Source organism: Melanaphis sacchari, unplaced genomic scaffold (assembly GCF_002803265.2).
Source record: "Melanaphis sacchari strain LSU unplaced genomic scaffold, SCAv2.0 Contig53_pilon_pilon, whole genome shotgun sequence".
NCBI classification, from domain to species: domain Eukaryota; kingdom Metazoa; phylum Arthropoda; class Insecta; order Hemiptera; family Aphididae; genus Melanaphis; species Melanaphis sacchari.
Window position 1 is genome coordinate 50,440 of NW_020271371.1, and position 22,782 is coordinate 73,221.

At 29.6% G+C, this 22,782-nt stretch overlaps 1 protein-coding gene across 3 annotated transcripts in view; it reads right to left on the bottom strand.

Moving 5' to 3' along the window:
- Nucleotides 1–4,662: 4,662 nt before the first annotated feature.
- The window catches only part of LOC112599560 (dual specificity protein phosphatase 10), a 39,548-nt gene continuing 21,428 nt past the window's right edge, over nt 4,663–22,782 (bottom strand). For all 3 annotated transcript variants that reach the window (XM_025346496.1, XM_025346497.1, XM_025346498.1), the window contains 2 exons: nt 7,641–7,991; nt 4,663–5,493 (listed from right to left, as the gene is read on the bottom strand). In XM_025346496.1, coding sequence (XP_025202281.1) covers nt 5,153–5,493; nt 7,641–7,991 — 692 coding nt within the window. In that variant the 3' untranslated portion in view covers nt 4,663–5,152. The remainder of the gene's footprint in view (nt 5,494–7,640; nt 7,992–22,782) is intronic.

A 22,782-nucleotide genomic window follows, 5' to 3' on the forward strand; every position in this document is an offset into this window, starting at 1 on the left:
TGATTTAGTTTTACGTTCATGTACACATCGTATCCACGCGTACATTATATCATGATAGTGCAAATACATTATTAACTAAATAGCAACACCAATAAAGGTCACGATTTGCGTGTGTATAAGGCCCAATCACGATATTGTAAATGTAACCCATAAGCGAACATCATACACCACGATAGATGCGACGATCGTTGCTTGAAAATTTGATTTTAATAAATGAAAAACTGCCATAAAAATAATGCATTACAAACACAAGGTTAAATTTATTACTATATAGTCTATAATAATTTACTCGTAGCTCAATGATTTTCATAAAATGATTTCGACGTAAAAATCCAGCTGTCATTGCACGCTGCTCGTAGAAAAACGATGAATAATCTACAACATTGTAAATAATAATATTTATCATTGCAATAATAAATTATAAAATATGAAATTCAGCGTATTTTGGTTTAAGTTTACTGATTTAAGTTCACGGTTTCATGGACATGTCCGATGTTGGTGTACCTCGTTTTATGGACAAATCCGACCGAGATGGGGAATTTGACAGCGGATTCATGATCTAATCGGTTTAGGCTCCATCTGCGTAAATGAACAATTTTAAAATGCACATGTTTTAATAATTAGTTTATACCTAGTAGTTTATACGTATATGGTCATCAACATAAATTTAAAACAATTTTTTTTCAATGCCAACAAACAGGACGTATTTCTAACTACTCAATAAATTTTCAAGGACGACTATAAGAAAAATCTTTAAAATTATTTTTAAAATCGATCGAGTAGTTTTTGAATCTATTAATCACAACCACAAACATACTAATAATTTTTTTTATGTATTAATAATGTATATATCGTATAAGCCACCCTTCCTATCACCGTCATTATAATGATAGAAGTAGCGACGCCACTCGAACATAATATGGTAACTATATTCTATTATTATTTTTTATAAGTTATAACTGAATCAAAGTATTGAGTAGTAATCAGTAATTATATGTATATTAATTATGATTTTGATTTTTTGATCCATAATAATTATTATTGTAATAGGTTCGTTAAGAGTGTAATTCTTAATATTTATTTATTTATTTTTAATTTATTCTATCTTATTAAGTTAACCATATTTAATAATAGTATTTATATTCATTAATTAATATTTATAATATTATACTAATTAGTAATTACCAATATTGTAATACTAAATCTTATTGTCTTATTATCAAGTATTTAACAAAAAGGTTTACCCCATTTACTATAAATAAATAATAATAATAATATGTATACAAGTAGGTATACCAATAATTATAGTAGGTATACAAAAAAATTATTGTTTTTAAAAATTGATAATTTATGATATTTAAGCGTCATAATATTACAATATAAATGAGCATTTTGATTTAGTGCATGATTGTCTGATATTACTGTATCAAATTCGCCGCGGATTTTTAGGCGTAATTGTTGCGTAAGACGTGTTTGACTATCATTCAGGCACGTATCTCAAATAACCACAACGCACAGCACGTCAAATATTGAAAACACGATTAATCAATAACTAATGAAAAAAAAAAAAATATTTGTATTCATTAAATTGTACGTATATATCATATGTGTAATAAGTACATGCTTACCGATAGTACCTTATTATTCATGAATATTAAAATAAAATAAATAATTAGGTAACTGCTCTACTGTACAGTGAGAGTCGGTGTACCTACCTAGTCATTGAGTCCATTGAGGAGTAAATCATAGTAATGTATCATACATTATGTATGTGTTATATTTGAATTCAATGATAAATCATTGCATACGAAAAACAGTACTAAGCGAAAACTCAAATGTACTAAATATACTTTATGACATATTGTTATTAAATTTATTTATTTCACTATAAGAATATATAATACACTAATACAGTAGGTTTCATTATTTTTTGCCAAAAACACAGCAAAGAATCCTTTAAAACCTCATTAAAATAAACTAACTATTTACTAACTTATTAACTTTAAAATACTTATTAAAAAAATATCATGACTTTATATTTTTAATTTTTTTTTTTTTTTTTTAATAAATATATGAAAAACTTACTAAGAAGTTTGAATTAAATTAATAACTAACATTTAATTACATAACGTTCAACAAATTTTTTTTATTGATATTAATAAAAAAAAAATTGAAAATGTCAAATGTCTATAAATAGCTTTGACTTGTACCAAGAAAAATAAAATCGATTTCTCCGAACACTAACTATGCGTAAAAATTCCTGATTTTTCCTAATATTTTTTTGTTTTTTCTGTCAATGGGAATTTTTTACTTTTAATCCTTCAAAGTTTAAAATACCAACTAGAACCGATTTTCAACAATATACAATCTCCGTGTTTGAAAATCACAACATTTTTCTGTACCAAAAAACAATGACAGACAGAAAAAAATACATATTATATTCTCAGTTCAGAATATTAAAATATTCACTATTTGTTATACTAAAAAAAATTTCATTTAATTGGTTATTTTCACAGTTATTTTAAGTCTTTCACGTGTTCATATGATTATCCTACGTCATAATATTTGTAATATTCTATTTATTTTAAAAACTATTCAGATATTATAATGTATTACTCGCTACCTTCTATATTCTCTAACACGAGTTTAATTTAATGCCTAAAAAAGATAGATAATCATTAAATTGTAAAAGTATTTTGTATTACGTAAATTATGAGATGATTTTAATAAAAATATTACATAAAATTATTAATTAATAATTTTCATAAATAATAAAAAAATGTATACCAAGTATGATTCAGCAACATAACACCAATCTAATATATTATGTAATGTTCAAAATATTGTGAAATGTGTTTACTATTAGTATATAGTATATAGACGTTTTATGTATACCAATCTAGATTAATATAATTAAAAATTATGAACGCTAAATGTTAATACATAATAGTCGAAGACAATAATATATTATTAATATATAAAAGGAATTATTATAAAAACACTGTTTTCCGAACCAAAACAAAACTATTCGAAGCATCAGTGTATTATGTTATTATTACATATGCATTTAAAATTTAAAAACGTAATTCAAGTTGTTAAAAACTGTTTGTGTTTTCAAACTCGGGGGTATTTTAATAGTCGTCCATCTAGCACACCCTTCACTAGTGCTTAGTCGCATCCATTGTAAGAACTCTCAACGATTACCGTTGTATCCCAGCAAGTCGTACATATTACGACTTTACCAAAAACTATAGTCGAACAAATAAAGTAACGCAATAACGAATTTACAGTGTTGTAGTCACGTGTGATGGAAGGGGCAAAGGAACCATGTTCCCCACCATTATTTGTACCATGTATTAAAATTTAAAAAAATTTTAATTTTTAATTCTACATTAACAATGGCTATTGAGAAGTTCAACAGACTGACCTTGATAAGTATAAGCTGAAAATATCCCCAACCCAAAAATTATTCAAATTTTTATCATAGAAGCTCCAGCGTCTTCGATTACTGGACCGAGAAAAAAATCACTATGAATCAAAATCTTTTTAACAATCGATATAACTCTTATCGATAAATTTGAAAACCAATTATTATAAGAGATGTAAAAAAGTAAAACTAAACATGAATAATGACTTGTTTACTGCTAAGTATTTTGTATTTCCCACCTCTCTTACAGTTCCATAAAAAAATCCTAACTACGCCGCTGAACATATATTTACATAATATATTGAAATCATTACTCGTACACACTCAATCGTTCATACACACACGCAGTTTAAGGCGCCCCCCCAATACGCACACTCATACAATAGTTATAACACTATTAATTATAATGTGATGCACATACATGATTCACTGTCTACGGAGTGAATGTGTAATTCATGCGCAGTTAGCGCGTGTTCGTGTGCGTGTTGTTCGCGATGTTGCGCCGTGTGTATTGTGTAGACGTACCTATATTATAGAGGTACCTATAGACGACATCAACGCTGTCTCGAAAAATATGTTCAAACGCAGTTTAATAATTTAACAACAATGCAAAATAGTATTATGTTTTCAACGATTTCGTTTTGTATTTAGACGGTCAAATATAAAATACAAATCATCATACTACATATTGACTCAATTTAAAAAAATATGTGGGGGAGGGGTACATATTCATCATAAATTATATATTCTATGATAATATCTACAAACACAGCCTTTAATTTTTGTTAAAAAAAAACATAATTTTTACATCAATTTTTTTTTACATTTCATACATAATATATATTATATATAATAATAATAATAATGGTGTAATAAAAAAAAAAATAGTAGTCTCAGCGAGTAATAATACATATATTAAATCATATCTTATGTACAAAGTTTGCAAGACTAGATAATGCTCGTTTTTCACGAATCGTGTCAAGTCTGCACCAGTATATGATATAGTGGTGTCATCACATCGTGTCTAAAAGTTTATATATATATATATTATTATATTATGCGTAGTTGCGAAGAAATCGCCGTACGATAATAATATTTTTATGTACCTACCGCGAAGTCACACGGGCAGTTTTTTAATTTTTTTTTTTTTTTATTCATAACATTACAAACAACAATATAATAATAATAATGATTATGATGATGATGATGATGATATTAATAATAATAGGCACATAAACGTTATAATATACGAACATATATTTATATATATATATATACTTTCACATTCTTAAACGGATACGTACGCAAGTTTATATATACACATAGATACAGAGATATAGGTGCTTTTATATTATCACTATCATTTCTTTTTTAATCATTTATTTAATATATATATATAAATATTTTTTACTTTTTTTTTTTTACAAACGTTTGCGCGAGAATGGAAAAACTAATTATTAGGAACACATTATATAGGTTGGAATATCTCGAACGCAATATTGACACAAACAAATAATATACAGATACTTAAATACGTATATATGTATTATACATATACCAATATTATAATATTATCTTGACATGCCCGAAGCGGGGACATGGTACCTTGTCTCTGTCCAACGCACGCGCGCGCGCAAGCACACACACGAAAACCCGTAAACGTGAACACGTGTGTGCGTGCGTACAGTCATCGGGCGCGGCGGCCTTTTTTCTTCTTTTTTTTTTTTATGTGCTACACCCGGGCGACAGTTCGTCTGCGGCTGTTTGGCCGGTGACCCAAGACTGACCGCAACGCGGTTGCTGTTGCTGCTGCTGCTGCTGCTGTTGCTGTTGCTGCTGTTGGTGTTGCTGTTCGTACTGCTGCAAGCTCTGCTCGAGCTCCAACAGCTGGCCCATAAAGTTGAGGTTGGGCGATATGATCGGTCGGGCTGCTTTGACCATCTTGTATGCGTCCACCATGGACGTATTCCGGTGGCGCATCACGTACGCGATGGCTATGGTCGGCGACCGGGATATGCCGGCCTGGCAGTGTATCAGAACGCTTCCGCCGGACTTCCGGGCGCCTTCTGTAAAAACCAACGAAACAGATCGCGATCAGTAAAAATAAATTACGCGGGCGTGACTTTAGCGGTCAGCGGAGGCGATTGTGCTGGTGCTGGTGGTGGTGGTGACGGTAGTGGAACTTTGGGAGTATTATCGGTGCGTGATTTATGCTATTTTATCGATTTGCTGTCGATCAAAACACATTTAAATAATGTTGGCGCGCGGTCGTGTTGCATGATTAATCCCGACAAATCAATATTGGCAGATATTATCAATATTTTTTTACACGCAGCAGTAGCCGTCATTTGTACATGAGCTATACCACGTCCATCTCTGCGAGACATGACTCACCGCTATCGATAAATGGCGTTATTGCACGTGTTTAGAGGTTAATTTTAGCAGACAACCGAGCCAGAAATAAACAAGTCGCGAGCAGCACCCGAATTTGGCTATAAAAGTACAACCGCGGTCAGAGATCTGGTAGACGTCCAGCGTTAAATCAAATCTCGATGCGCGTCCAAACTGACGGTTTTAATTTTGGCTCTAGACGCACTTCTAAACGCACGAGTCTATTTCGAGTTATACGTACGTTATAACCAACATAACACACCTACACACCCGCCCTACCCGACCCGTCATACAACAATTCGCTTATGGTGTCATAATCGTATGGGTCGCACAAGCGGACGATCTAATTTTGAATTTTCACGCTCAAATCGCCGCCACCACAGGATCCCACGGTTTTATTGAAATTAATAGTTCTGCAGAACTGTATAGCTACTGTACTACAGCTGGATATTATGCATATATAAGAGGGCAACAGGAGAACTTTCGTGACGTCATCTATTGTGACATCAACGGGTCTAGTACCCTCATGAATTGTATATAGGGGTTGTCGCCGCGTGTACGCCGTGGAAAGGGGTGACAATCACGGGGCAATTACATTACGTCCAAGAACATATATGAGTCATTAGCAGTAATAGTTTTTTGGGGAGAGGAGAAAGTGGTGCATCGATGACGGGTAATTGGGAATAATCTAATATATGTATATATATATTAGATAAACCATAATATACATTTATGTGTATGGTTCACACTACGAAAAAACGATGACCAAAACAAAACGAATAGCGTCTATTTGTAGTCTAAACGTTCACAACTTAACAAGACGTACGAAAATATATTTTACGAGCGCGTGCACTCGAATAATATCATAACAGCAGTGGTATCGGTGTGAACAGCTCCGCCGCGTATACGGCGGATACGACGTATATATATATTTATAAAATATATGTATAATAACACAACGTGACTCACGCGAGAGGTCGTGCGCCGATGAGCTATAAATGGCTAAACACAACCGCACCGGTGCGCTCGTCTAGAAATCCGCTCGCACTAACATTTCCCCGATCTCGTGTAAAAACAATATAAACATCGTCGACGTGTGTCGGTCGTTGGAGGTTCCACTTAAACGAAAAAGGGATTCTGGGCACACCCTATAGTACACCTAATAACACACGGAATTGTGTTTGCCGTTAATAGTTTCCAAATACGGGTTTTAAATACCGGTTGGACTGATGTTATTGTTTTGTTAAAATAGGAAAAGGAAGGGCGGGGTGGGTGGCGTGTTTCCGGACGGGTGTCCGCGGACGACGTCGTTGTCAACACGATATATAGGGGGAACCACCACCGCTGCTGTCACTGAAAACAATACAAACAATAAAACTCGGTCAAACGCGGGCGATGACGTCATCCATACGTGTACTATCGTGGAGTCTTGTACAATACAGCTGCCATCGTACTTTGACGTGACTCACAGGTCCATGGAAACGTAGGGGAAACTGCTTCTGTTTTCCCGCCCTTTTTTCGCGGGAGAAAAAGCGACCCCCTATGAGCATGACTACCTAATCTATACCACACTACCGTTAAATAACAATGATGAATACTGTGTATGTATTCGTTTGATGCGCAATTACATGTCACAAATGGCAATATCCTGCAGCAGTTAAATACACAACGAAAAAGAAAATTTGGTGATCGATATGGGCAGCGAAACGTTGTATCGAAAACTACGCATTGATCATAATTTAGTCTATAATAATAATATAAACCAGAAATGATGGTTTTCGGGTATAAGGCCTTGAATAGTATATAATAATCAATAACTTACCGATGAATTCAAAAGCTTCTTCGAAGTACTGTTTAAGATTAGCATGCCCGTTATCTAAGACGGAAAGTCGCTTGTACACGACGCCGGGAGCGCGGTGGTCCATAGTCGGGGATGGTGATTGCTGGCTTGTAGTCACGTTCAACACACGTGTCACCCCGATGGCGGTCATACTATCCCGGTCGTCAGCATCCTTGCTGTTACCGAGGTACAAGAACGGCAGCACCTTGGTCAGAGGGTGGGTGTCCATAGACTCGCGGTCCACATCTGGAGGGCAGCTGGCGCTCAGCGGCGCCGGCAACAGGGAGTTCTCGCACATGTCCTTGTGCCGGGAATGGAATTCTTTGTGGCCACCTAAATAGAAAAATAAAATAATAATTGTGTTAAAAAGACCATCTGATGCATCTAATTAATATTATAAAAAGATGAGAAGATAATATTTCCATTCGATTAGCGGCTGTTCTACTATTAATGCATTATAGGTAGAGTACTACATTATACATGATAGTATCATTTGAGATCGATCGGTATCCATCAATAGATATAACACTAAATGTATAGGTAACTTTTATAACAATTGACTGATATATTATGTAATAATATATCGTCGGTCGTTCAGATTGATCTAAATTCTAAATAATAATTATTCTGTGTTCTATAAACAAAATCGACATGTTTGTACACGCAATAATAACATAAAATCGCTTTATTTACAAACATAGAATAAAAGTTTTAAAAACAATCAAATTGTAAAAATATGTTCATATAGAGTTAAAGTAAACAGTCTCGGTTTTCAAGATATATTTCGTTTGGGTAAACAAGGAAATTGTAATTTGATTAAGTCAAAAGAGTGACATTAAATATCTAATGGTATTGAGGTTAAAGCATTAATCAGCGTTGTTTTATATAAATAAGTTTCAATATAAAACAAAGTATTACTATTTGTATATTATTTTTAGTGAAATACAAGTATTATTACAACTATGAGTAACTTGTAACTTTCTTTTTGATGATTCAAATTATTATACATGCGAAGTGTGTAAAATGAATACAAGACACAAGTGTAAACAGTTCTAAATATATTTTCGTTTTATAATAACACATACATGATTACTAATAACTGAGAAATGATTAGTAATTACTAACCACTATTGGTTTTAGGGTATATACCAACAATGGTCAAATTTTAGTAAAATAGATGAAATCAAACAGATTTCTGCGTATGCACCAAACAGATGGGTTTAATAATATTACAATAGAACACAATATAATAAGATCATGATTACTCGCACAGTCGCACATAACATTAGCCCAGGGAAGGGGAGGGGTCGAAATGATCGTCATCGATCCGTTGATGGTTATTTGCGTACCTGAACGGATTCTGCTCCAAGTGGGACAAGCGTCCAGGGAAAGTTTGAGCTTAAGCGTGAGTTTCTTGTGTCCTATTGCGGCGGTCATCTTCGCGCTTTTCCGTAAAAGTAGATTGAAGATGATATTACAACAATCGGGAACGCGAACACGAATGTTTTTAATATTGTTATTATTATTTATAATTATCGTATTGTAAATAGTTGGTCAAAACACGAAACGATATTCAATAAATATGACTGTTGATTATGTATACTTATAAAACGTGTATGATAATATTATAATATACTATATTATAACTGTTAAAAAATATATATTACTGAAATACAATAACAATGTTTTATATTATATTATATTAAACTGTGCGAATCCGTCGGAAAGAGGTCGAGAACGAAGAGGGAAAACGTTTGCCCACGGAAGGCTACGCACAATATATTTGTACCACACACATTTTTTTTTTCGAATACGCGGTAAGCGGTTACGATCAGCTACATGCGACACGTTACACGATTGCGAGTCGATTGATGACAACTGGCGACGTTCGAATCTGCGAGCGCGGTCGCACGCGGTCCTCTGGAACACGGAAGGCGCACTGGCTGGGAGGGGCGAATAGTCACACGGTGAGGGGCCAAGAGAGGGGTAACGCATAAACACATCGTACTACTACTACGCGGCGGCGTACAAACCGGCTGGTATAATATAATATCGTAACCTCTCTCGCTGTGCATTAGTCATCCGACCTTGTCTCCTCCCCTTCGGCTCGCCTTCCCCTCGGTCCAACCAACGCCGCCGCCGCCGCCGTGAATGAGAGTGTACACATCACATACCCCCGCGCGCGTATTATATTATTATTATTATTATTAGACTTTTCGTAAACAAGCGCCGACGCCGATATATTTTTCGCGTCTCGACCGACGTAATTAAAATAATTAAATAATGTTTCTATTAATTATTATGAATAATATATACTGCGTATTGTACATTGCGCATGATGTATCACCCGCCATAAAGATAATACACTCATCAAAAGTAAAAAAAAACAAAAAAATCATTTTTGCAATCCACTGTTATTGTTATCAATATAATATTTTAATGCAACACACTGCAATCCCACAGGTATTGGAGAAAATATGCGTTTGGTGTGTAATATGTATACCTACTCTACGATAATGATAGTACATAATATAGTAAAATAATCGGTAAAAAAAAATCTGAATAAATAAAAAAAAAAAAAATTATAATTTACATACACAATTATTTATTGTTTAGTCATTATTATTAATTAATAATAATGCAGTGGTGACATTATTTACTCTTGGATACCTATAACATGTTATTATAATCATAAAATATATTTAGGACTTGGAAAAAAAATTTTAACATAAAATATTTGCGTCAGCGATATAACGCATCGTCTCAAACAAAATTAACTGTTCATTAGAATTAAGTCCACAATTATAATATTATAAAAAACGTTGATTTTTAAACTAAGCCCAAACATCAATAATACTAAATTCGGATAAACTTTTTAGGCTCGAACTTTACAATTCACTATTCAGCAATAATTTTCTATTTTTCTTGTCAAACTTTTTTTTAATACATATATTGTATCTAGAAAAAGTAATGTATGTTATATTAAAACTCGATATTTCAAATAAATTGATAACTAACTTGAAAATTTGAGAATAAATTCAATTTAATTTACTCGTTTAGTTGTGTGGTAGGCGGTAAGCGTATGGTACACACTACATACTGCGAGAATTATAATTGAATTATAATATTTAAATGTTTGCGCTGTCTACTATGTAAACTATATTAAACTATTAACTACCTTTGTGTTTTTTTAATTTTAATTTCATATTCATAACGCCCTACGGTGCAAATAATTACTCACTGACATTTATGTATACAACGATAATATTAACTTATAATTTATTTGGGTATGAAATACATTTTTATCCATAGGATATTTTGTCGGTTTACCGTTACGAATGCGTGCCAAAAACCGGGAACGATTTTTCCGCCCCGTTTGACCGAGCGGCGGAGTGTGAAATCAAATTTTGCACATAATGATCGTCAAACGCCACTATAGCGTCATATCATAATTTAATAATATTGTATTTGTGAAACAGATCGCCACCCTTCAATTTATTACCAGTTGTGTTCGCATAAATGCAGCGTATATGATACAAAGTCTGTTTCACTTATCGAAATTCGATCGTTATCGTGCGAAATACGAATAATAATTAATAATTAAACCGATGAGTGGATTGATATTCTGATTTTTAATCGAACCGTCAACACCATTAGTCGGCGTGGCTCAAGAAAAGTATCTAGGAGATATACGATGGTAAAACGATATTATTTATTTGTCTGGACAAAAGTTTAACGCTATAATCGAGTAATATATTTATAACAACGATTTATACATCACATTACTCGTCGGATATTTAATGGGCCTATATAATATATTGTACATACACGAATACGGGTACTTAACAACTGACGTTTTTTGATATATGAAACTACTTAACGATAAATAAAAATAAATTGGTATAGTATTTTCGTATAATTTATTATATTGTTATAAAATTATATATCCTCTATATTATACGCGTTGAGCCCTACAAATGACGACATCGTGTTTAAAACACTGTGGTATTGGGTTTCATCTGGACAATATAATGCTATTGCATTGACATGTTTGTTTTTCAACTACAAATTTTGTTCATTTTGAATTCGCTGTATTTAAATTATAATTTATAACAATGATCTAAATAATAAATATTTTCAACAAATTAAATATTATCAAACGATTATACGATAAAATTATTTGAATTTCAATAAACCAATTATAAATACATATACATAGTAAACAAATAAAATGACGAATTCAAAATTATTAAGTATTAATAATATGGTTTCAGATATTCAGATAATATATAATTATAAGACAATGTCATCAAACAAATATCGTATTTTTATCTATATTATTGACAATTTAATCAGATATGAGTTCAATTATAATACTTGTCATTTACTATACCATAATCAATTGATATATTAGGTACATTAAGAATGAGTCATTCGATTAAATCATATAGATGAGACGTACTACTTTAGCATAGTAATAAATATATACTATTATATTACAAGAATTTTCAAATGTAGAAAAAAAGTACTTGCGATGTTGCATTTATGATATTTTTTTCTTTATTTCGTCTACGTTGTGAAAATATTTTTCCCGAGTAAAATTATTAATTATCGCCGGCTGCGTAAACGCTAATATGCATCACTAAATCGCATCTCGCGTGTATAATAATAATAGTTAGGTAACAATTATCGAAAAACCGGTTATACGATGGAATGACAAAATTGTTTGGCCTTGATATGCTCCGAGACCTTTATGATACGCGCGTGTTTCCTCATTTCTTCCTCGTTGAATCAGAATGACCAGTCATATCGGAAGAACAACGAAAATAAATTTACTCAAAATATCAGTTGTATACTACTATACTAGTGTTGTGATATAGTTCAGAATCCTACCTAATATGTACTGTGTAGTGTGTAGTGTGTACCTATATACAAGCAGATTTCCGGAAAAACAGTTCGTAACTTGGTGAGCATATATATATATAGTTTAGGACTGCAAAGAAAATATGACAAGGACTACTACATAAATAATGACATAGGTGTATACTTATGGTTTAAATGTGTTATCTTAAATCTTAAAAACTTTCAATTGCGAATCAATTAGTAAACTGCAGAATAAAAGACTTAGCACGGATAACTTACAATAAAATTGCGCATACTAACATGTTAAATAATGATAATATAGTATAAAAGGATTTTAAAAACATATTGCATTTTTCAGACGTTGACACGCGATATACATCGATATTGAGCTATAATTTTCTTTAATAGTAGGTATAATAGATAATACCTAGACTGTATTATAAATCCAATTTAGTGTACTCATGTTATATAATCGAACGTAACTAACTGCCTGTAGGAAATAATTTCCTTCGCTTGAGTAGTATAACTGATTTGTAGATTATTCATCGAACATCGTATGTTTAAACATATTTATGAGATATTATCTATTGGACAACGGAAGCTACGTGCAGTCATCACCCTCGAACAAACGTTAGACGAAAAATGTCTAATAAGCCACTATATAAGTACCTACTGTCCTTAAATTCGTTAAAATATCGTGTACAAAAATAAAAATATTAACTATCTCTAAGATTTATATGCATAGTATGTTTTTTACAGGGTTCTTTTATAAATTTGGTTATAATAATGTTTCTGAATCACTTCATATCGATGCATATGATTTATTTTTTACTTTGCATACTTTATGTATAATGCATATTATTGCATACTACTAGCATACCTACACATTTTTTAAATATAAGCTCAATACTCGTATATATTTTATGATATATTTAAGCAAAATTAGTGCACAAGGCTAGATGTCACATCTATTACGCTCATAATTTTAATTTCATTAAAAAAAAATTTAAATATCAGTAAATTAATATTATACCTAATACCTACCTATATTTTTTTATATTTTTGTTACAAAATTTAGCTCATCTTAACAAAATTAAATACATGAATTTTACTGTTTTATACAACGCATATTAATCCTATTATCTTAATAAAAAAATCATTGGTTGTTCTTAATTGTCGTTAATTTGATCAATCGAAAAAATAAATATTTAATTTTAATCGTAAAAATACTTCAAAATACTAACTCATCGACTCTTTGTACCCGTTTCATTGTTACTTTTCTCTTGGACATAAAATCATCGCATGATATTATTAACAATAGTAGTAGACTTCAAAAAATATAAACCTAAGATGATAATTGATAATTTGATATCGATTAGGATAAAAAATAATTTTCTATAACTATAATTCAATAATTGAATAATTATTATATTACTGTAAATGCTTAATGTACCTACTAAGTTGTCCATTATAGATATATAATAAGTTATTTTCGACCTATAATATTTTAAAAATGAACGATTATTATATTTATTTTCAATATAATATTGTGCAATACTCGTATAAGTCAGGTAATTATATTTTATTTAAATAATTTTCGATTTACTTAATGTTATTAGTTAATTGATGAAAAATATACCTACTAATTTATTCGATATAGGTATGTTATAAATCACAAGTCAAGTGTTGTATGTTTCTGAGTAATACTAAATAGAAAATTTATAAAGTCATTAAAATTGTGGTATTCTTTATATCTCGAAAACTGGTATAAAAAGTACAATTGAGTATAATATGTCGACCCAAATAAAAAGTTTATTCGACAGAAAGAACAATAATTCGTCTCGCCAGCGTAATATATAATATTGTGTGTATGCATACAACATTTGTAAAGAAGTTCCCCCATGATCCATGACGTAATATTTCCAGCATGATATCATGTTCACTATTTTTACAACGTTACTACATTTCATTATTTGCCACGATCGTCATTGTATGCATAAGCGTGGATCTTTTATCCGTATAATGAATGTATACTATACTACATTCTATATATTGTATAGAGTACATCGCTGATATATATAAGTATATACTGACTAAGAGTATTTTGACACTTTCGTTACCGAATTACAAGAATAAATATATACATATAATTTATAGATGTCAAAAATCATAAATCTCTAAGCGATCACTATTGTTTGCACATGTGCAACCATTTGAGTACAAATTTATTTTTCATGTATTAAACGTATCATTCGTTAAATTTAGATAATGATTACGTATATATATAAAAATAATATGACAATTATTATGCATATTTGTGTGAAAAAAAAAATGATGTCATCTAATAAATACAAATGAGTATTATTGACACATTTTTTGAAGTGTTTGAACGAATGACTATTTTGGAACAGTTAAGAATAGACTATACGCGATTATATTATGTTCAACTTGATTTTAAAAAGGAAATACCCAAACCCCAACTAAGAGGGATGTCTGATCTCTTATTTAGTCATCAACCTAAAATTATATCATGCCAATTAAGTAAAGTTATTACTAAAAATGATTATATTAATAATATACCATACAAATTATATTTCAATTGTTTATACTTAAATCTAAATATTAATCTTAAGTTTTCCTATTGTTTAATTGAGTGATATAAATGTTTTTTCCCGCAACGTGCTTTTTGCTTTAAACCGTTCACTTTCCCGAAAAAATATTATGTTTACTCATAGACCAAAAAGTTTTATAAAAATTTGCATTCTCTTAAACCCCGCTATGTCTACAAGCTTTTCCAAAAAATAGAACTATTTGCCAACCGATTAACATGTTTAAATGTTAAGACGGATAGGCATTGCTGAGAAGTATTGAGGACTTTGAAAATGTATTAATTATATTAAATATTAATTGTTGAAGTATTAACGAAAATTATTCGTTTTTAAAGTTGTAAGTTTTGATTTTTAATATGAAGAAAAATATTAGATCAAAACTATTTTTGATCGTTTTATAAAATAATGTATTCTATAATAATGCGCTTATGTTAAATATATTTTTCATGTGATTATTTTTGTAAAATTTCTTTAGCCAAGTTTGGTTAAATTTTAAAATATATACAATTATATTATACAAAATAATGATGTTACCTACTTATACAATTATTTAAAAAAAAAAATATTTTTTTAATTTTATATTAAAAAAAAAAATAAATGAAATTGAAATTAATGGTCAAATTACACATGATAAAGTCGATATTTGGTAATCAACAAATGTTTTCACTTTCGAAAAATAAACACAAAGCAAATATTTTGTAAATTATTTTTTTTTTGTTACCCCACAATTTTAACTTCAAGGTAACACCCGTTGTTACAACAGACATATTACATGCATAACTAATATTTATACATATTTTTTCGTATACTCATATTAGGTAAATTAAATATACCTAATAATATTGAATCACGAATGTTTTAGTAAACGAATCTTTAAGATCACTGAAATTTGAAGAACACAGTTTTTTTTATCTCGTATATAAAAGTAAAACTTTAATTTTTCCTGTATTAGCTATTAGGTAAAACTATTTGCTGTGTTTGGCCCACTTTTTTCTATAGACAATATAGTGTTTATAGGATAAATTAAAATTTCTGAAAAAATATACGTACCTAATGTTTTAGTGTTATACACAACATTTTATCATTGAATATAAATAAGGTTATAAAGTATAAACAATTTAAATAATTATAATTGATTTAAGTATACTAATAGGTATTTTAATTTACTTAAGAGCTGCAATTTACAATTATTTTAGTTGTACATCTGTATCAAACCATAAGCCAAAATAAAAATGATTTCTATAATCTTATTTATTATTTAAAACATTCTGAGAAATTCATAGCAAATATAACAACTGAAATACGTATCTCCGGCCCCTAGACACGAACTCAATCTGATCTATTGTAGTTAATATTTTTAATTTGTCAACTCAAAATACAATTGTCTTAATATAAAAATCATACACTCATCCATCGTTGTATTCTTAGACTGCAGAACTTTTTACAGCGGTCATTTGGTGTACGGATACCGTATACTTAAAACAATACGCACGCCGGAGATAGCAGGAGGTACAATAATATAATAACATTAATAACATACGCACACTATCTATATAATTTAATAGCCATACTTGCGACTATTACTCTGTTCGTTCTTATTCGAACCGCTTTCACGACGCAAAGCGGCTATCGTAACAGTAATAACAATAACAAGGATACTTTTGTAATAGAAGTATAGTATGTATACAATAACCCTCGTTTGAAAACATTACAGCCTTTCACCTCGATCCTTGCCGTGATTTAAAAAATATTATTTACATTATACTGTAACCTGGACCGAGTGAAAAATGGAAACTACAATAAGCACCTGTATGAGCATTATTCTATGCGTTAACTATCATATTTATAAATAGACACTGATAAAGCGCAATGAAAAAAGAGCGAGTAATTTTTTTATAGTCTTTTTTAATTATTGGAATTATGCAGTAATATCGGCATCGTATGACCATTTCCCAGAAAAACCTATAAATACATGGACAGTCGTCTCATAGACAATGTTTTACCACTCCTTTATAGTTCTGCGACACTGAATCATCCTAAGGTAATAATTTAATGTGGATAATAACGTATGAATCATAACGTTTGTCATTAATAGTATATAGGTGCCTACTGCAATATAATAAACATTAATGACATAGATATTTGTTGCGACGTTAGAAGCAAATATGACCTAAGTTAAATTTGTACGCACTCAAAGCATACATAATATAATAATATTAGATCTTATCGAATACAAAAGGAAAAAAAATGTAAAACGAAATCATTTAAAATCGCTCGACAATAGATCGGGGTTGGAAAAATTCAATTTCGAAACTAGCACATTATATAGTGCGGGCTTTTTTATTTTGTATTTATATTCAATAATGTTATGGTAATTTTTCAACTCTTAAATCTCATATTAAAAACATACGATGCACGTATATATTGTTATAATACCTTTCGTATATTGTACTTATATATAGCTTTCGTATTGAATCTGTTTTAGTCACTATGCATAACAAAACGTCTACGTTTTGTTCAACAAAAACCATTAGAATAAACACAAAACGTCTTTTTTTCTCACAATCTTTAATCTGGAAAACATTATATTATGTCGTTTACAATAAACATGAGTCAACCGCATGTTCGGTATGTATTATATTCTTTAAGCATTTGGAGCGCTCACAAAGCATATGAAAAGTCCGATAAATTTAAAATCTGTATGACTCACGCATGTTAATGAATCGATTAAAATGATTAACTCGACAAACGCATTATGTGTTTAGGATAACCCTTCCGAGTCTGAGCAATAAAAAAAAGTATAGAAATCTAAGATAGTTGAATAACGTTTTAATGACATTATAATTAATTTGAATGACTGTAACTCTGTTGTATTTAACATTCGTTAAAATTTTCAATTTTAATTTTCATATTAAAAACTAATTTAAAAATATCAATTTTAAATTCATACAAAAATATGAAAATAATTCGGCTCTAATCAGTGATATTAAGAAATCATTAAAATTATATAATGAATAATAATTTAACAGCCAATATAGATTAGGTTAACCTAACAAATATAGTAGGTACTACTGTATTAGGTATCATCAAGTACTAAACAATAATGAATATTTCCATGTATTTTCAATATTATTTTTTAATTCTACAGTTTAAGCCTTATAAAAACGAGGTTCGGTTAAAGATAATAATTTCAGTTTTAAAATCAAATAGTATTTAAATAAAACCAATTACCAAGTACTTAACATTTATTTATTTGGATGGATTTGTTTTAGAGCAGTCGTACGTGATTTGATTTCACATTATATTATGTATATATTATCATAGTTCATTATTAATGTGTATACTGTATAATTTACAGTGCTATTTTGATCCTATTATTATTTCACTTAAATACAACTAATAGTTAAATAATAATAATTCTGACCCGTTTAACGTTATTAATTGGCTCTATTGAAATAGATTTGGACGGTAGTTACTGGCTTTACCACATGATACAGTTAAGGGCAAAAAATAAAAGGGATACTGTATCGTTAGTCATCATTGTATACGCGAGTATATAATCCATTGGGATTTTTCAATTAGGGACGCACACCACGAACGCGACAACCCTCGTACAACAAACCAGATGTTTTAAGTTTTACTAAAGCCGATGGTTTGAATAATTTATAAATCTGAAACAACATTTTTCGTACAATAGTTGAATAGTATAATAGACCGTTCCCTTTCCCTCGATTATAATGCGCCAATATTACGGTATTTATAACAATTTGAATTTCCCTTTTTTTATTATTATTCCATAATATAATTATTGAAAATATTTTATAGTGTGTTTGATAGTAAATTTATTTATTTATTAAGTGGTAAATTTTAATTAGAGTTAAAGTTGTATGTATATTGCTTTAAGAGTTATTTAGAATATTATAATAACTTTATGAAACAATAATAATGTCATCACAGTCTAGGTTGTTTTAGACTAATAAGTTATTAGTAATAACTAAATAGGTGGTGTAAAATAATAAAACGTTTCATGCTACCGAGTAATTTAATTATTTCAAGGATATTTAAATGATTCAGCTTTTTAAGGCGATACCCAACAATGCGCATTGTGGATATAAAAATATAAAAATTGCAATTACCCAATGGGCCATTTTTCGAAAACAACATTAAATATAGTTAAATGCACATGTGGCATAAGTATATAACAACAATACAATGTGTACCCTTCGCGAACACTTGATGACACATACACAACACTTGTAAGAAATCAGAAGGGTTGCTGGTTGGATAACTATTGTTTATTGTTTCCAGAACAAAATACAGAACACTCATCTAGGAAACCCCACGGCAAAAGAAAGCTACCCCTAGGGTAGATTTTTTTATACTATTTCCCCTCAGTTTTTTTTTTCAAATAAATCTGTAACATTACGGAGATTAATAAATTTAAGTAGTTCATATTTCAATTACAAATAACATGAAGTATTACAGTATCGTTTAGAAAAATAAAAAATATATATAGTTATACTACTTTTTGGAAAAATAATTGAAGATTTTCACTGTTAAAAATAACCCTATATTATAAATATCTAGTGTTATAATTGTATGTTAATTAATTTATAAAATATAATTTGATAACTTTACATGGTTTTATATTTACGTATGTCAATAATTATATGGATGAAAAAAAAAATAAATAGCAAATAGAAACTACATCCGGAAACGTGTTCTTGTGCTCACTGCTCAGATTTACATATTACATAAATAATATTAAAAATTATAAAACAGCTGATACTCGTCAGCAGTCACGCGTTGGTGTAGATTTACAGGGATTGTGCTGAGTATTATCTGCGGACTCTCTTTGTTCGATGGTAATATGAATATGGTATTATATGTTATGCGCATCGCGTCGCAATGTCTAATGTTCAAATCATATGTATTCCACCTGGTAAAGATGATCTTTGTCTACGTACAGGATGGCAGATGCTTCATTCCGTTGTGCCAATGGTTTCTCAAAATAAACCATATTTTTAATTCAACTGTTAATATCGGTGTCAAAGTGTGTAGACATCGAGTTTGTGCGAGTAGCACAAAGGGGACTAAAAATAAATGTTTTCATTTGGTCTTTCGTGTATATACTTATACTAGGTACATAGTGGACGTTCATTATTCAATAACTAAACGCCAATAGTCTTTCAATCAAACTTACAATGAACTTAGTATGGGCAATCGTATATGATAAGTAGTAGGTAAATATAATAGTGTGTTTTTAATGTTAGAGAGGTAAATCTTAATACGCGGCGATCTAACAAAGAGCCGCTATTGTAATAACTAATAAGCATAATATATGTTATAAACTATATTAGTTAAAGTTTTGCTAGCGGAAAACAAAAAATAAAATCTCTGCACAATATTATACAGAAAATAATACTCATTACTTATAACGGCTATAGCTATAATGATTGATAATATTTTCAGTATTATGAGTTCGCTAAGAATATAAAGTTCAACATATTAATTCACGTATAAACGCATAATTAACAATTACGTCAAACTATATGTTTTTTCACCTAAATATTTTAATTTTATTACTATTTTTTTTTTTAATTTGTAATTATTACATATTACATGCTCGATTATACTGATAATTGTATGATGTTTCATTGAAATCTTAATCTACTTATTAATAGAAAAAAATAGTAGTCAAGTATAAAACGCGAATGCAACAATACTGTTAATAAACGCGATTTCACAATTATAAATAGCCTTATCAATAGCCTATATGAATGATAATGTCATATTTTGTTTTCGTTCCAGACAATTTTCAAAAGTTGACTGATGATGTTAGTAGGTACCTACCTATCTACTTCTATGTGTCAATTTTTAGTATACAATTTACAAGTGTGTTTGGAACCAAGATATATAATTTAAAATCATTTCTTCGTAATTTTTAATAATAAATTTAACAGAATGTAAGTATATGTAACTAAATTAAGAGGGGAACCAATTATTTACCTTTTATTAAAATTTGGCGTGGAGCATGAATAATGGCCAAACACAGGTTAACGAATATAATGATACTATAACATAAAATATATTCACCATTTTCTTCATCCCTTGTGTGGACCTAACACCAACATATTTTGTTGTCTCCGCAGACCGTATGGCACACACAGAAGCACATTGTGTTCAAGCAATTTTCATTTTGAGTAGAAATAGCTTTAATAATAGAGTAAATTAAACTGTTATCAAATTTAAATATAAGAAAATTATCCGTTTTTTTTTCATGGAATTATTTTGAAAATATTTTAAATGTTTAAACAAATAAGCCATAAGAATTTAAATTTTGTGTAAAAATCAGATGTTTCTTGATAAATAATTGAGATAGCAATTTGCTTTAATTTTCCTAATTCATATAGATTTATTAAATTTTTACTATAATAATAGAGTATAAAACTACGACAAAACAATATATTTCAAAAGCTTTGAGTAATTGTCCATAATTAGTTTTCATAATAATTTGGTAATTTTTAATAATTTTATTTATTTAAGATCATGCAACGCATTATTGTATTACTACGTGACAGAAATTAGGTCAAAGATAATATACTGTAAGAATAAACAAATAAATAAATTTACAAATAATAATATGAAATAGTCTCTTAATTACACACTTCTATAATAAAGTTACATTAAATTGTTTATTAGAACTCCAAGTTATAATGCTATTAAGAGTTAAGACGTTAAACAACATCAAATTCGTTATATCTGTTAGGGGTACTAGTGTCAAGATTTGGTAAAATATTTTAATATGAATTAATAGATGCACAAAGTTTTTTAATTTTTTGAACAACAGTATATAGTGTAGTTGATTATAAGTAAAGCCAAAACATCAAAATAACTTAAGGTTATTTTTCGTTTATCTTATTTTGTCGAAATTTAAACTTGTAATGTTTAATGTAATTTCAATGTTTTAAATTTAATAAAAAAGTATTTTATTTTAAATTTAAAGCTTTTTAACTAAGTATTTAAACATTTTTATCGAATTTCGCAGAGGAAAAATACGAATAACTTAATCTTACGTTAAATACTTGGAAAATTGCATTGTGTACCTAAAGAAAATGATAATTTAAGAAATAGTGTGATATTTTAGTATAAGATTAATATTTTTTGAATTATAATCAATGAACCAAATAATAAAAATCATTTGAGGAAAATTTGTTATTATTTAAGTCTATAATTTATTAGTAGGTATATTTGAAAATCTAATATCATCAAAAATTTGAACTTAAAAGTTTATAAAAAGTGTATGTGACATAAATAATAGTTTAGTTAGTGAATCTTATAATAACGAATTTTTAATCTACGATATTAATTAATCTCGTATGGTGTACAAGTCTAAACAAAAAAATTATTATAACCATTTAGTGATATGTAATTTTTATAAGCTGTGGTCATATATGCGTCATACCTATCTTATGATATTATGTATTTTGTATGTTCACAGATATATAAATATCGTAATTAAATGAGTCTGCATACTCTATACTGTTTTATGAGTTAATACATTTTAAATATAACCGTTTGAAGAAAAATCGTTATTTTACATGTGAATATCCAATTTTATCTAAATTTTAATTTTAAATACTTATGAAAAT